The sequence below is a fragment of the Muntiacus reevesi genome, chromosome 9 (assembly GCF_963930625.1).
Source record: "Muntiacus reevesi chromosome 9, mMunRee1.1, whole genome shotgun sequence".
NCBI classification, from domain to species: Eukaryota; Metazoa; Chordata; class Mammalia; order Artiodactyla; family Cervidae; genus Muntiacus; species Muntiacus reevesi.
The window spans coordinates 9150536-9164963 of record NC_089257.1 but is presented as its reverse complement, the minus strand read 5'-3'; the positions used below and the strand labels follow the sequence as shown (position 1 = coordinate 9164963).

General features: G+C 37.6%; 1 protein-coding gene across 1 annotated transcript; it reads left to right on the top strand.

Annotated features, from left to right (window-relative positions):
- Positions 1–1141: 1141 nt before the first annotated feature.
- Positions 1142–13473, top strand: LOC136175509 (olfactory receptor 4A47-like). Its single transcript, XM_065945786.1, has 2 exons — positions 1142–1493; positions 12500–13473. Exons 1-2 carry the CDS (start codon positions 1142–1144, stop codon positions 13471–13473), a joined length of 1326 nt encoding a protein of 441 aa, XP_065801858.1.
- The last annotated feature ends 955 nt before the right edge of the window (positions 13474–14428 follow it).

Genomic DNA, 14428 nt, shown 5'->3' with positions numbered 1-14428 from the left:
AGAAATGATCTTTTTTACCACTGCATATGTAGTTAATACTTTCTGGTTATATGTTCTTAACTTTTTGAACTATGTAGAATGCTTCTTGCATGTAATTTTTTTTTTTTACATTTTATATTCAATTTTTTTTGTTTTTTGTATCCTACTTGGAAATTTTTTTCCCATTCCACTTGGGTGAAATATTCCTCAATTCTTTTTCAGTATTTAATTTTTAAAGCCTCTTTATCTCTTATATTAAGAAGCTTGATTCATCTTGAATTTATTTTTGGTATAAGAGTTGAAAAGGGACTGAAATTTTAGTGCTTTCACGATATTTTGAGGTTTTTAAAAATAGTCTCATAATTATGTTTTTGTCATTAATTTGAAACCTGACTATTATATCCCAGTGTATTTGGGTCCAATTCAAGACAATCTTCTGTTTCAATGATCTCCTTATTCATGTGCAGGTTGGCCTAGAATTGCTATGATATGTAACACATTTTGATCTGTGAGGAGACTGGTAGTTCTTTATTCCTATTGTTTTTCAGAAATATGCCTAGATCTTCATGGTTCTATTTCAAAATTATTAAAAAATAAATAATTTGAATATGAATCAGATAAATAATATAGTTTAGAATGAAAATTAAGTTAAATATATTTAAAAGAGGCGAGTCACAAAACAATTTTCAGGTGTTATTTTCAATGAGATTCATTTTAAGAAGGCCACTTTAGGAAGAGCTTATAAAGCTATTGCCGTCACTGGAGGTGTCTTCAGCCAACACGTCAACTGCTGTAGGCTTGGGCAGAGCCGAGTTTCCTGTCTGTGTTTCTGACACCTTGTGGCTAGCTGGTGTTCTTCAGCTATGATGCCTAAAATGCTAGCTGACATTTGCTGTAAGAAAAAAAAAAATCTTCTCTTTTCAGCAAGTTCAGGTCTCAAATGTTTGCTGAGAGTCTACTGGTGCTGAGACCATTCTGCCCACACTGGTTGCAGGTGAGCGCTATGCGGCCGTTTGCAAAACCTGGACTGTAAAACCACCATGAGCGGCAGGGATGAGGCTTCTTCCTTCAAGCGGCGTGAGCTAGCGGGCTGGACCCGCTGCCACCCAGGCTCTCTTCATGGAGCGGGCGCCTGTCCGTGGCCACAGAGCCGTAGACGCTCATGTGTGATGCAAACCCTGTGTGGAAGCTCGTTTGCGTGCGCAGCCACAGCCTTGACCTCTGCTGCTCCCAGCAGTGGGCTCTTCTGCCTGTGAAATATTTTCCCTTAACGGTCTCCTATGCGGTCATCTGTGCTCCCCAAAGGCGTACAGGTTGGAGGAGAGACGGCAGGTCCTCTCCATCGTGTCTCCCACATCATGTGGCCCTCTCAGTCTTTGTAGCCTGCTTGTTTGCAGCAAGCAGACCACGGCTGCATTTTATACTTCGAAAAGCCCCTGCTAAACCTCTCAGGCTTGCACACTCAGAAATTCAGAGGCAAAAAAACGCTACGAGAAAGTTCTGGAAAAAACAAAGTGAGCATGGAAAATAAGCATAACAATATAAAACGACTTTGTGTTTTAAAGGTAGAAGAGAAAATATAATTTTATGGGTTGGGGTCATAAAATAATACTACTTATTAATAGCATGTTTATTTTGAAATTTAGGCACTCAGAGACAAATTCCAGGTAGAGAATTATTTACCATTATAAAACTGTATTTATATTTAGGTATTTCCCAGTTGTTTCACACCCTCTCCAGCACTTATTGTTTGTAGACTTTTGACAGCAGCCATTCTGACTGGCATGAGATGGTACCTCATTGTGGTTTTGATTTGCATTTCTCTGAAAATAAGTGATGTTGTGCATCTATTCATGTGTTTGCTAGCCATTTGTATATCTTCTTTGGAGAAATGTCTGTTTAGTTCTTTGGCCAAATTTTGATTAGGTCATTTATTTTTCTGGCATTGAGATGCATGAGCTGTTTGTATACTTTTGATATTAATTCTTTGTCCATAGCTTCATTTGCTATTATTTTCTCCTATTCTGAAGGCTGTCTTTTCACCTTATTTATAGTTTCCTTCATTGTGCAAAAGCCTTTAAGTTTAATTAGGTCCCATTTGTTTATTTTTGCCTTTATTTCCATTACTCTGGGAGGTGGGTCATAGAGGATCTTGCTGTGATTTATGTCAGAGACTGTTCTGCCTATGCTTTCCTCCAGGAGTTTTATAGTTTCTGGTCTTACATTTAGATCTTTAATCCATTTTGACTTTATTTTTGTGTATGGTGTTAGAAAGTGTTCTAGTTTCATTCTTTTACAAATGGTTGACGAGTTTTCCCAGCACCACTTGTTAAAGAGGTTGTCTTTTCTCCATTGTATATCCTTGCCTCCTTTGTCAAAGATAAGGTGTCCATAGTTGCATGGATTTATCTCTGGGCTTTCTATTCTGTTCCACTGATCTATATTTCTGTCTTTGTGCCAGTACCACACTGTTTTGATGACTGTAGCTTTGTAGTAGATACTAAAGTCGGGCAGGATGTTGACAATTTGATCTCTGGTTCCTCAGTCTGTTCTAAATACAGATTTTTACATCTGGAAGTTCTCAGTTCATATACTGTTGAAGCCTAGCTTGAAGCATTTTGAACATTACTTTACCACAATCCACATGGCACATCCAAAACAAACAGACACCAACAACAAAACAGACAAAGAGAACCGAGTTAACAAATATTTAAAAACAAACAAATGAGAGAGCAGTTGTTGTTATATAGTTATAGAGATTTTGTTTTTAATTTTTGAAATGCAAATGTTTGTATTTATTATTACTCATTACAATTTTTTATTTATGTTGTGACACTGCCACATACATAGATATTCCCTGTAGCTCTGAGAGTAAGCTCTTCCCACTTAGGGTTCATCAGTAACTTTGGTGACTCTTTTGGAAGGTGGAGATGTAGCACAATTTGTGGTTTGTCAACTCTGTAGTATATATTGACACTGATTTGCAGAGAGGAAAGTTTCACATTATCAAGCCCCTCTTCCCCATGCATAGCCAGGCAATCTGAGTGGTCCAGAAGAGAACAAAATCGTTCAAAGGTGTTTCAGTTCAGTTCAATTTCAGTTCAGTTGCTCAGTTGTGTCCGACTCTGTGTGACCCCATGGATCGCAGCATGCCAGGTCTCCCTGTCCGTCACCAACTCCTGGAGTTTACTCAAACTCATGTCCATCGAGTCAGTGATGCCATCCAACCATTTCATCCTCTGTTGTCCCCTTCTCCTCCTGCTCTCGGTCCTTCCCAGCATCAAGGTCTTTTCAAATGAGTCAACTCTTCATGTGAGGTGGTCAAAATATTGGAGTTTCAGCTTCAGCATCCAGTGAACACCCAGGACTGATCTCCTTTAGGATGGACTGGTTGGATCTCCTTGCAGTCCAAGGGACTCTCAAGAGTCTTCTCCAACACCACATTTCAAAAGCATCAATTTTTCGGTGCTCAGCTTTCTTCACAGCCCAACTCTCACATACATACATGACCACTGGAAAAACCATAACCTTGACTAGACGGACCTTTTTTGACAAAGTAATGTCTCTGCTTTTCAATATGCTATCTAGGTTGGTCATAACTTTCCTTCCAAGGAGTAAGCGTCTTTTAATTTCAGGGCTGCAATCACCATCTGCAGTGATTTTGGAGCCACCCCCCAAAATAAAGTCTGACACTGCTTCCACTGTTTCCCCATCTATTTCCCATGAAGTGATGGGACCAGACGCCATGATCTTAGCTTTCTGAATATTGAGCTTTAAGGTGTTTAGTAGCGTGTATTTAAAATCTAGTTTTGAGCTCCAAAATAAAGAGTTTGGGTTTTAGTTCCTTCTTTCTCCTGCCCTCCTTTTTTTTTTTTTTTTTTTTTCCTTTTTTCTTCCTTTTATTCTTTTTTTCCCTTTTAGTTTGCTTTCTTTTCTTCATGCATTCTGAGTACTTAGAGCAACTCCTGGCCCATGGTAGGTATTCAACATTTGTTAAACTGTTTACATAAATATTTATACTGACAAATAGCACTAGTATATTTAAAATAATCAACAAGGCCTACGGTATTACATGGGAACTCTGCTCAATATTTTGTAATAAATTAATGGGAAAAGAATTTGAAAAAGAATAGACACATGCATACACTGTGTAGATTCAGTACAGCTGAACAGTTGAAACTAACACATTGTTAATCATTATACTTCAATATAAAATAAAAATTCAAAAATAGAGATTTTAATTTACTAGTTCTGTCATTGTATTGATATATTTACCTCTTAACAAACCATGCAAGTGTATCATATTCCATAAAAACCTGAAGTGTTAAGTCCATGAATCAAGGGACATTGGGCATGATCAAGCAGGAGGTGACAAGAGTGAATACTGACATCTTAGGAATCAGTGAACTAAAGGGGATGAGAACAGGCAAATTTAATTAATATGACCATTATATCTACTAATTTTGGCAAAAATTCCTTAGAAGAAATGGAGTACCTCTCATAGTCATCAAAAGAGTCTGAAATGAACTATTCGAGTGCAATCTCAGAAAAGACAGAATGCTCTCAGTTCATTTCCAAGGCAAACCATTCAATATCACAGTAATCCAAACCTATGCCCCAACCACTAATGCTGAAGAAGTTGAGGTTGAATGGCTCTATGAAGCCTTACAAGAACTTCTGGAATTAACACACACACACACAAAAAAGATTTCTTTTTCATTATAGGGGATTGGAATGCAAATGTAGGAAGTCAAGAGATACCTGGAGTAACAGGTAAGTTTGATCTTTGAGTACAAAATGAAGCAAGGCAAAGGCCAAGAGAGTTTTACCAAGAGAACCAATTAGTAATGGCAAGCACCCTCTTCAACAATATAAGAGATGACTCTAATATGGACATCACCAGATGGTCAATACCGAAATCAGATTGATTATATTCTTTGCAGCCAACTATGGAAACACTCTATACAGTTAGCAAAAAAAGCAGGAGCTGACTGTGGCTCAGATCATGAGCTCATATTGCAAAGTTCATACTTAAATTGAAGAAAGTAGGGGATACCACTAGACCATTCAGGTTTGATCTAAGTCAAATTACTTATGATTATACAGTGGAGGTATAAAAATATATTAAAGGGATTAGATCCAATAGATAGAGTGTCTGAAGTGGACAGAGCTTTGTAACATCGTCCATGAGTTGGTGACCAAAATCCCCCCCAAAATGAATGCAACAAAGCAAAATGGTTGTCTGAGGAGGCCTTACAAATAGCTGAGAGAAGAAGAGAAGTGAAAAGCAAAGCAGAAAGGAAAAGATATACCACCTGAATGCAGAGTTCTAGAGAACAGCAAAGAGAGATAAGAAAGCCTTCTTAAGTGAACAATGCAAAGAAATAGATGAAAACAATAGAGTAGGAGAGACTAGATATTTCTTCTAGAAAATGTGAGATACCAAAGGAACATTGCATGCAAAGACAGGCACAATAAAGGACAGAAACAGTATGGACCTAACAGAAGCAGAAGATTTAAAAACAGGTGGCAAAAATATACAAAAAACAAAAAAAGTTCATGACCCACATAACCATGATGGTCTTGTCACTCACCTAGAAGCAGATATCTGGTGTATGAAGTCAAGTGGGCCTTAGGAAGCTCTACTACGAACACAGCTGGGGGACATCATAAAATTCCAGTTGAGCTACTTCACATCCTAAAAAATGATGGTATTAAAGTGCTGTATTCTATAAGCCAACAAATTTGGAAAACTCAGCAATGGCCACAGAACTGGAAAGGGTCAGATTTCATTTCAGTCCCAAAGAAGGACAGTGCCAAAGATGTTCAAGCTACTTTATGATTGCACTCATTTCACCTTCTAGCAAGGCAATGCTCAAAATCCTTCCAGCTATGCTTCAACAGTATGTGAAGCAAGAAATTTCAGAAATACAACATGGATTTAGAAAAGGATAAAAAACTAGTGATCAAATTGCCTCCATTCATCCCATCATAGAAAAGGCAAGAGATTCAGGCAAACATCTGCTTCATTGACCACACTATAGCCTTTGATGGTGTAGATCACAGCAAACTATGGAAAATTCTTAAAGAGATGGGAATATCAGACCACCTTACCTGCCTTCTGAGAAACCTGTTTGCATGTCAAGAAGCAGTAGATAGAATTGAACATGAAACAGTGGACTGGCTCCAAACTGGGCAAGAAGTGTGTCAAGACTATATATTGTCACCCTGCCTTTTAACTTCTATGCAGAGTGGTGTTGTTGCTGTCAGTCACCCAGTCATGTCCGGCTCTTTGTGACTCTGTGGGCTGCAGCATGCTAAAGCCTCCCTGTCCCTCACATTCTCTTGGAGTTTGCCCAAGTTCATGTTTATTGCATCCGTGATGCCATCCAGCCATCTCATCCTCTGATGTCCTTTTCTTCTTCTGCACTCTATCTTTCCCAGCATCAGGGACTTTTCCACTGAGTTGTCTGTTTGCATCAGATGACCAAAATCCTGGAGTTTCAGCTTCAGCATTAGTCCTTCCAGTGAATATTCAGGGTTGATTTCCCTTAAGACTGACTGGTGATCTTCTTGCTGTCCAACAGACTTTCAGGAGTCTTCTCCAGCACCACAGTTTGAAGGCATCAATTCTCTGGCATTCTGCCTTCCTTATTGTCCAGCTTTCACAACCGTATGTGACCAATGGGAAGATTGTAGTCTTGACTATCCAGACCTTTGTTGGCAGAGTAATGTCTTTGTATTTCAACACACTGGATAGGTTTATCATCACTTTCCTGCCAAGAAGCAATCATCTGCCCTCACCATGGCAGCAGTCGCCATCTGCAGTGATTTTGAAGCCCAAGAAGAGGAAATCTGTCACTACTGTCCAACTTCTCCCTTTCTATTTGCCATGCAGTAATGGGGCCAGATGCCATGATCTGTTTCTTTTAATATTTGGTCTTAAGCTGGCTCTTTCACTCTCCTCCTTCACTCCGCAGAGTACATGATGCTAAATGCTGAGCTAGATGACTCACAGGCTAGAGTCAAGATTGCCAGTAGAAATAACAATCTCAGGTATGCAGATGACACCACCTTAAAGGCAGAAAGTAAAAAGGAATTAAAGAACCTCTTGATGGGGGTGAAAGATGAGAGTGAAAAAGCTGGCTTAAAACCCAACATTCAGGAAAAAATAAGATAATGGAATCCAATTCTATCACTTCCTGGCAATTAAAAGGGGGACAGGTGGAAACAGTGGCAGATTTAATTTTCTTGTGTGCATGTTAATTCACTTTAGCTGTGCCTGACCCTTTGCAAACCCATGGACTGTAGCCTGCCAGGATCCTCTGTCCATGGGATTCTCCAGGCAAGATTGTCATCACTTCCCCCAGGGGATCTTCCTAACCCAGGGATTGAAACTGCATTTCTTATGTTATATGTTGTCAGGCGGGTTCTTTACCACTAATTTTCCTTAATTTTCTTGGTCTTCAAAATTGCTGTGACCTGTGACTGCATCCATAAAATTAAAAGGTACTTACTCCTTGGAAGAAAGACAATTACAAACCTAGACAATTTATTTAAAGGCAGAGACATCACTTTGCTGACAAAGTTCTGTATAGTGAAAGCTATGGGTTTTCCAGTAGTCATGGACTGTTGTGAGATTTGGACCATAAAGAAGTCTGAGTGTTGAAGAATTGATGCTTTTGAACTGTGGTGTTGCAGAAAACTCCTGAGAATCCCTCAGACCGCAAGGAGATGAAATCAGTCAATCCTAAAGGAAATCCTGAAGGAATATTCAACTCTGAATATTTATTGGAAGGACTGATGTTGAAGCTGAAGCTCAATACTTTGGTCACTTCATGCAAAGAACCAACTCATTAAAAAAATCTTGATGCTGAGAAAGATTGAGGGAAAGAGTAGAAGAGGGCAGTAGAGGATGAGATGATTGGATGGCATCACCAACTCAATGGACATGAGTTTGAAAAAACTCCAAGAGATATTGAAAGACAGGGAAGCCTGACATGCTGCTGTCCATGGGGTCACAAAGAGTTGGACACGACTTAGAGACTGAACCAGAACAATCCTAATCCCATGATATTTGCATATGTTTTGGGCTATCATGCTATACAGCTTATGTTCACATCATAAACCTATTAATGAAAAGGATAAAATTAATGAAGTCACCTTAGTTCTTAAATTTATTTTTTAAGTTATGATCAAATGTGCATAATAAAATGTACAATTTTAACAATATTAAAGCAGCATTAGGTTAATTCACAATGTTATGCAAGCATTACCATGTCTGTATCCAGAACTTTTTCAGCTTCTCAGACTGAAATTCTGCAACCATCAAATAAAACTGTCCAATTTCAGCCACTGAGCCCCAGGCAAACACGATTCTACTTTCTGTTTATGATTTGCCTTTCTAAGTGTCTCAGTCAGGTGGAATCAAACAATATTTAGATTTTCTGTGACTGCTTTTGTCACTTAATGTCATATAATATCCAAAAGACATATGCAAATGTTTATTTCTAGACTCTGTGTTTTACTCCATTAGTCTGTTGTCCATATTTATTCTAACACTAATGCTGTGATTACTATAGCTTTGTAGTATGTTTTGCAATCTGGAAGTATAAGACTTCCAACTTTCTTATTTTTCAAAATTGTCTTGACAATTTGGAGTCTTGAGATTCTTATGAATTTTATCATGAATTATTCTATTTCAGTGAAAAATAGGTTGGAATTTTGACAGGGTTTGTACTAAACCTGTAGATCACTGGAGGTAGCGTTAACATCTTAATATTAGTAAATATTCTAGCTTATAAATATCTTCCCATGTATGTGTGCATTCTGCAATATCTCTGACTAATGTTTTGCTGTTTTAGTTTATACGACTATTGTTCTATGGTGGTGTTTATTCTTAATTATTTCATTCATTTTGGTGCTGTTGTAAATGGAATTATTTTCTTAATTTCTCCTTGATTTGTTCATGATCATATGAAAATTCAACATTTTACAAAAATTCTCAGCAAGTTTGAAATAGAAGGAAAGTACCTCGACATAATGAAGTCCATGTATGACAGATCCACAGCTAACATCATCCTCACCATTGAAAGATTTAAACCTTCCCCTTAATATCAGAAAGAGGACAAGAGGGCTCATGCTGAGAAAGCTTTTTAAGCACAGTACTGCCATAAAAAGTCCTGTGAAAAATTCAGGGCTTTCTATGTAAAGCTACTGTCACCTCTGAAGTGAGATAATTTTATTTATTAATTTTTATTTAGCTTTCCCTTCTGTAACACTCTCTCTAACGGCAGCCACTTCCTCTCCTTTAAATCACAGATTAAATATCATCTCCTAAGAGAGGACTTCAGTTCGGTTCAGTTGCTCAGTCGTGTCCGACTCTTTGCGACCCCATGGACTGCAAGCACGCCAGGCTTCCCTGTCCATCACCAACTCCCAGAGCCTACTCAAACTCAGGCCCATCGCGTCGGTGATGCCATCCAACTATCTCACCCTCTGTCATCCCCTGCTCCTTCCGCCTTCAATATTTCCCAGCATCAGGGCCTTTTCCAATGAGTCAGTTCTTCTCATCAGGTCGCAAAAGTATTGGAGTTTCAGCTTCAGCATCAGTCAAATTCTCCCTCTTTTTTGTCGCAGTACTCTAGTTCTTCTTATATTGCAAGGCATAAATAAGAACACAAGTATTTTATTAAATGCCTCCTTCTTTGTTTTTTTAATTAAATATCTCCTTCTTTATTTTTTGACTCCTATATAAGAAAATAAGATTCTTACAAAAAAATTTTTTCACATGATTTTCCCCCAGGTTTTGCTAATTGCTGTATCCTTATTCACAGCAAAGTTGCTGGCATGAAAGAGGTGGCTTAACATTTAGAAAATTAATAACTGGATATATAATTAGCTATTAGTTATTTTATTTTAAGGTGTTTAGTTCTGTTTTTTATATAACTTTTATATATCTAACCAAAATTTAAGGTGATTAAATTGCATATTAAATAAATGGAAAGAAATTCATGCAATGGCAGGTGGGGAAATACACGACAAGTTCACTGAAGAAAAATGACTGTGTTTATATATTATTCTTGATTACCTTTAGTCTCAAAAGGATTCTAAATCACTTTTTAGAATGTTGGACCTTTTTTCCCCCCCATGTTGGACCTTTCTGACATGAATTGTGTGACTTGGCGTATTAATATCTTTATATATAGATGACCTTTAAAAACTTTGGGGAAAATCCAAGTGAGTTAATTAAATAAGAATCAGTCTTGGACACATTCCAGTTCCAAGACTCAATGATAACTGCAGCTGGAAGGGATAAAATATCCCATGATCTTCACTCCTAAGAAGAAGATGATAATCGCTTAGTAACTGGCATTGATTTTTACGAAAATTTGTAAGTATGACTTAAAAAAAAATCATGGCAATATATTTCAAAATCTTAGATTAACTAATCTGACCATGTTAACATGACAGAGTGAGAAGGACTAAATAGCCAAATGCTATTTTTCTTTTTCAAGTTAGTAAAAAGAAATTACTTGTGAAAAATCTCCCTGGGAAATGGCTACTTGATATCTTCTATGTATATATAGGATTCTTTTGGTCATTTTGATAAATTTCCTAACATGATTAACTTTTGTTTTTCTGTATGTACCTTATTTGAAATTCCTTTCAAATAATCTACAGTGCACATAAAAATGACTTGAACAATTATAAGACTCCATGAAGAAAATGTACAGTCAAATGAAACAAAATATATTCGCAAATAATAAGGCAACCTTTTGCCATCCAGTGTCATTACACTGGATGAAAAATAATTCCTAGTGTCTATGCATAACTTAAAGTCATGATTCAGATTTTGAACAAGCTCCCAAAGGTAAGACTAGTGGTCAATCGTGGGACTTTCTTTGTTGTATAAGAAGCTATATTACTTTGAAATCAATCAAACTTAGGTTCCATTCTAGATATACCGCTTAAAATTTGTTATTTGAGGAAAATGAATGAGATACTCTGAGTACTAGTTTCTTCCATTATACAATGGGGATTTCAGTTCTTGTTACTGTAAATATTTAATGTGATACATTAAACAATGAATGTGTGATTGCAATATATGGTTAAGACGTTTCAGCAGCAGGATGATGTCATCAGAATAAAATTTGAAAGGACCATTTGGGCTGCTTTGGGAGAACCAGTTTTTGGAGGGAGGCCAGAATAAACATGGGGAGGTTTGGCAGTAGGCTACTGCAGTAGACCAGGAAGAAAGCAAGAAGTAGGATATGACCAAACTTGTGATATATTTTGAAAGTAGAGGAAAGAGGAATTAAAGTTTTATGAGACTATCAGTGAGTGAAGAGCACTGAATTTTTTTGTTTGAATAATAGTGTGGAAAATAATAGGATTTAATAGATAAATATGGAACACCTGCTTACATTTTGTATAGGAAATGTTTATATTTATAGTAGAACTTTTAAAAGTTGGTTTTATAAATACTACACTGTCATTAAACTGTATGTCAAAATTGGAAATGTTGCACATATGCGTTTGAAAATTAGAGAAGAATTAGGGACTGACACAAAATGAGACTGTAGCATTTATTGGTCAGGAGAAGGGAAATATCCAACTAAAGACCTAAGAAGTGTCAGTGAGGTTTGAGACAATTCAGGACAAGGATCTTCTGTTCACAGTTTGATCTCCCTACACTGAAAAATCCCATGGACACAGGAGCCTGGCGGGCTACAGTCTATGGGTTGCAAAGAGCAGGACACGACTGAGCGACTAGACAGAGAGGGGAAAGGATCTTCTACTCACTGTTTGACCTCCCTACACTGATTATGTAAGTTACCTTCACTGGGTTTCATTTACTATGCTTTCTGACTCTGTAAATGATGCACCTTTTTATGGAGTTCTCTTCCCATCTTTTTTATTCTTTCAATTTTTTTTTTAATCTCAGCCAAAGCATTTCTTCCTCCAGGAAGCCTTCTTTGACTATAGTTTGTTATACTCCTATACTGTGACCCTAAGCACTGTGTAAATATGCATTTTAAAGAAGCAGTCTCTCAGCCGTGTCCAACTCTCTGACTGCTTGGACTATAGTTCACCAGGCTCCTCTCTCCATGGAATTTTCCAGGCAAGAATAATAGAGTGGGTTGCCCTTTCCACCTCCAATGGATCTTAACAACCCAGGAATCAAACCTGGGTCTCCTGCATTGTGGGCAGATTGTTTACCATCTGAGCACCAGAGAAGCCAAATATTAGTGGCACTTATAATTGGATTTGGAATTGCCTAATCCCTTGTTATGTACAATATCATTGAGGGAAAGAAACTACCTCATTCAACTTGGTAATCAAGTGACCACGACATAGGAGACACAAATAGATGTTCTATATATATTTTTCTTTTTTTTCCTAATGAATGGGAAAATAAACAATTATACATTGAAGTGTTTTCCCCTTCAAGTGAAGTGTTTTTTTTTCTCCCCCAGTTTAAGTGTGTTTTTGTTTTTGTTTTTCCCTTGTGTTTTAGATCAACTGCTTCTAATACCTGAACTCAGCTTTTGTCCAGATTGGATGGAACCAAGGAACAATGTAACTTACTTTGTCCTCTTGGGCCTCACTCAGAATCCAAAGGAACAGAAAGTCCTTTCTGTTATGTTCTTGATCTTCTATATTTTGACCCTGGTAGGCAACCTGCTCATTATTATGACTATAACTGTCAGTAAGACCCTGAACTCACCAATGTACTTTTTTCTTGCTAGCTTATCTTTTATGGATGTCACTTATTCTTCTTGTATTACCCCTAGAATGATTTCAGACTTATTCTTAGGGGAAAAAATCATATCATTTGGATCTTGCATGACCCAACTGTTTACAGAGCACTTCTTTGGTGCATCAGAGATTGTGCTTCTGCTGGTGATGGCCTATGACCGCTATGTGGCCATCTGTAAGCCCGTGCATTATCTGGTGATCATGAGGCAGAGGGTGTGTGTTTTACTGCTGGTGGTGTCCTGGGTTGGAGGTTTTCTGCACTCAGTGATTCAACTCAGCACTGTTTACGGGCTCCCATTCTGTAGCCCCAATGTCATTGATCACTTCATCTGTGACATGTTCCCTTTATTGAAACTCATCTGTACTGACACCTATATCATCTGCATCTTAGTGTTGGCCAATGGAGGACTGATCTGCACTGTTGTGTTTCTGCTCCTACTCATCTCCTATGGAGTCATCCTGCACTCTCTGAAGAACCTGAGTCAGGAAGGGAGGTGGAAAGCCCTCCAGACCTGTGGCTCCCACATCACTGTGGTTGTCTGCTTTTTTGTTCCCTCTATATTTGTAAATGCAAGACCTGCTAAGACCTTCCCCATTGACAAATCATTGAGTGTGTTTTATATAGTCATCAGTCCCATGCTGAACCCATTAATCTACAGTCTAAGAAATTCTGAGTTAAGTAATTCCATGAAGAAAGTCTGGAGAAGGAACATCATAGCTCATTTTAACTAAGTGCATCAGTTACTATGAAAGGAGTCATTTGACATCAGCGGCCATTTCCTTTGAATGCAAAAGTCATTTTGTGTTTAGCCCCTCAGTTGTGTCCAACTCTCTGCGACCCCATGAACTGTAGCCCGCTAGGCTTCTCTGTCCATGGGATTCTCCAGAGAAGAACACTAGAGTGGGCTGCCATGTCCTCCTCCAGGGGATCTTCCCAACCCATGGATCAGACCCAGGTCCCCCACATTGCTGGCAGATTCTTTACCATCTGAGCCACCAGTGAAGGCATTTTGCAGTTTGATTCTTGTTTCTCTTTCTTCAACTAGTTTATGATAATTATAATTAGAGATTACAATTGTACAACTCTGCTATCAATAACAGCTTTTCTCCCTACTAGAAAGTAAAGTCTATAATTACTTGTTCATCTCTGTACCTAGAATGATATAATGCCTACATAGCAAAGAGCCACCTGGGAAGCCCAACCAATTTATGGATATATATTTTTTACTCTTTTTCATGAAAGAAAAAGTAAAAATGATGCTGCAGTTAATGGGGTAGCAAAGAGTTGGACACGACTTACAGACTGAAAGCAACAAAAACTCTTTTTCAGGACAGATCCATTTTTATTTAGATTCTTATCATGTAAATGAACTTTTAATTTATATAATTTAAAATATTTAATTCTATATATATTGCCTTTACTATATTTCAGTTGCATTATACACAAAATTTTTAACTTAATGCTTTTCCTGTTTACAAGAAAATTTGAAGTAAAACAGGTATTAATAAACCGCAGTGATGGAAGCCAAACAATATGGTATTAAGTGTCAAATGAATTTGCTATTTTTTTTCTCAGCATTTCCCAGCCCTAATTGTTGACCCTAAATCTGTTTCTTTTCATCTGGTAATAATCTTTGCAAATGCAAATGTAATTAACGTACAAGTATTTGTTTCTTTCTATATATAT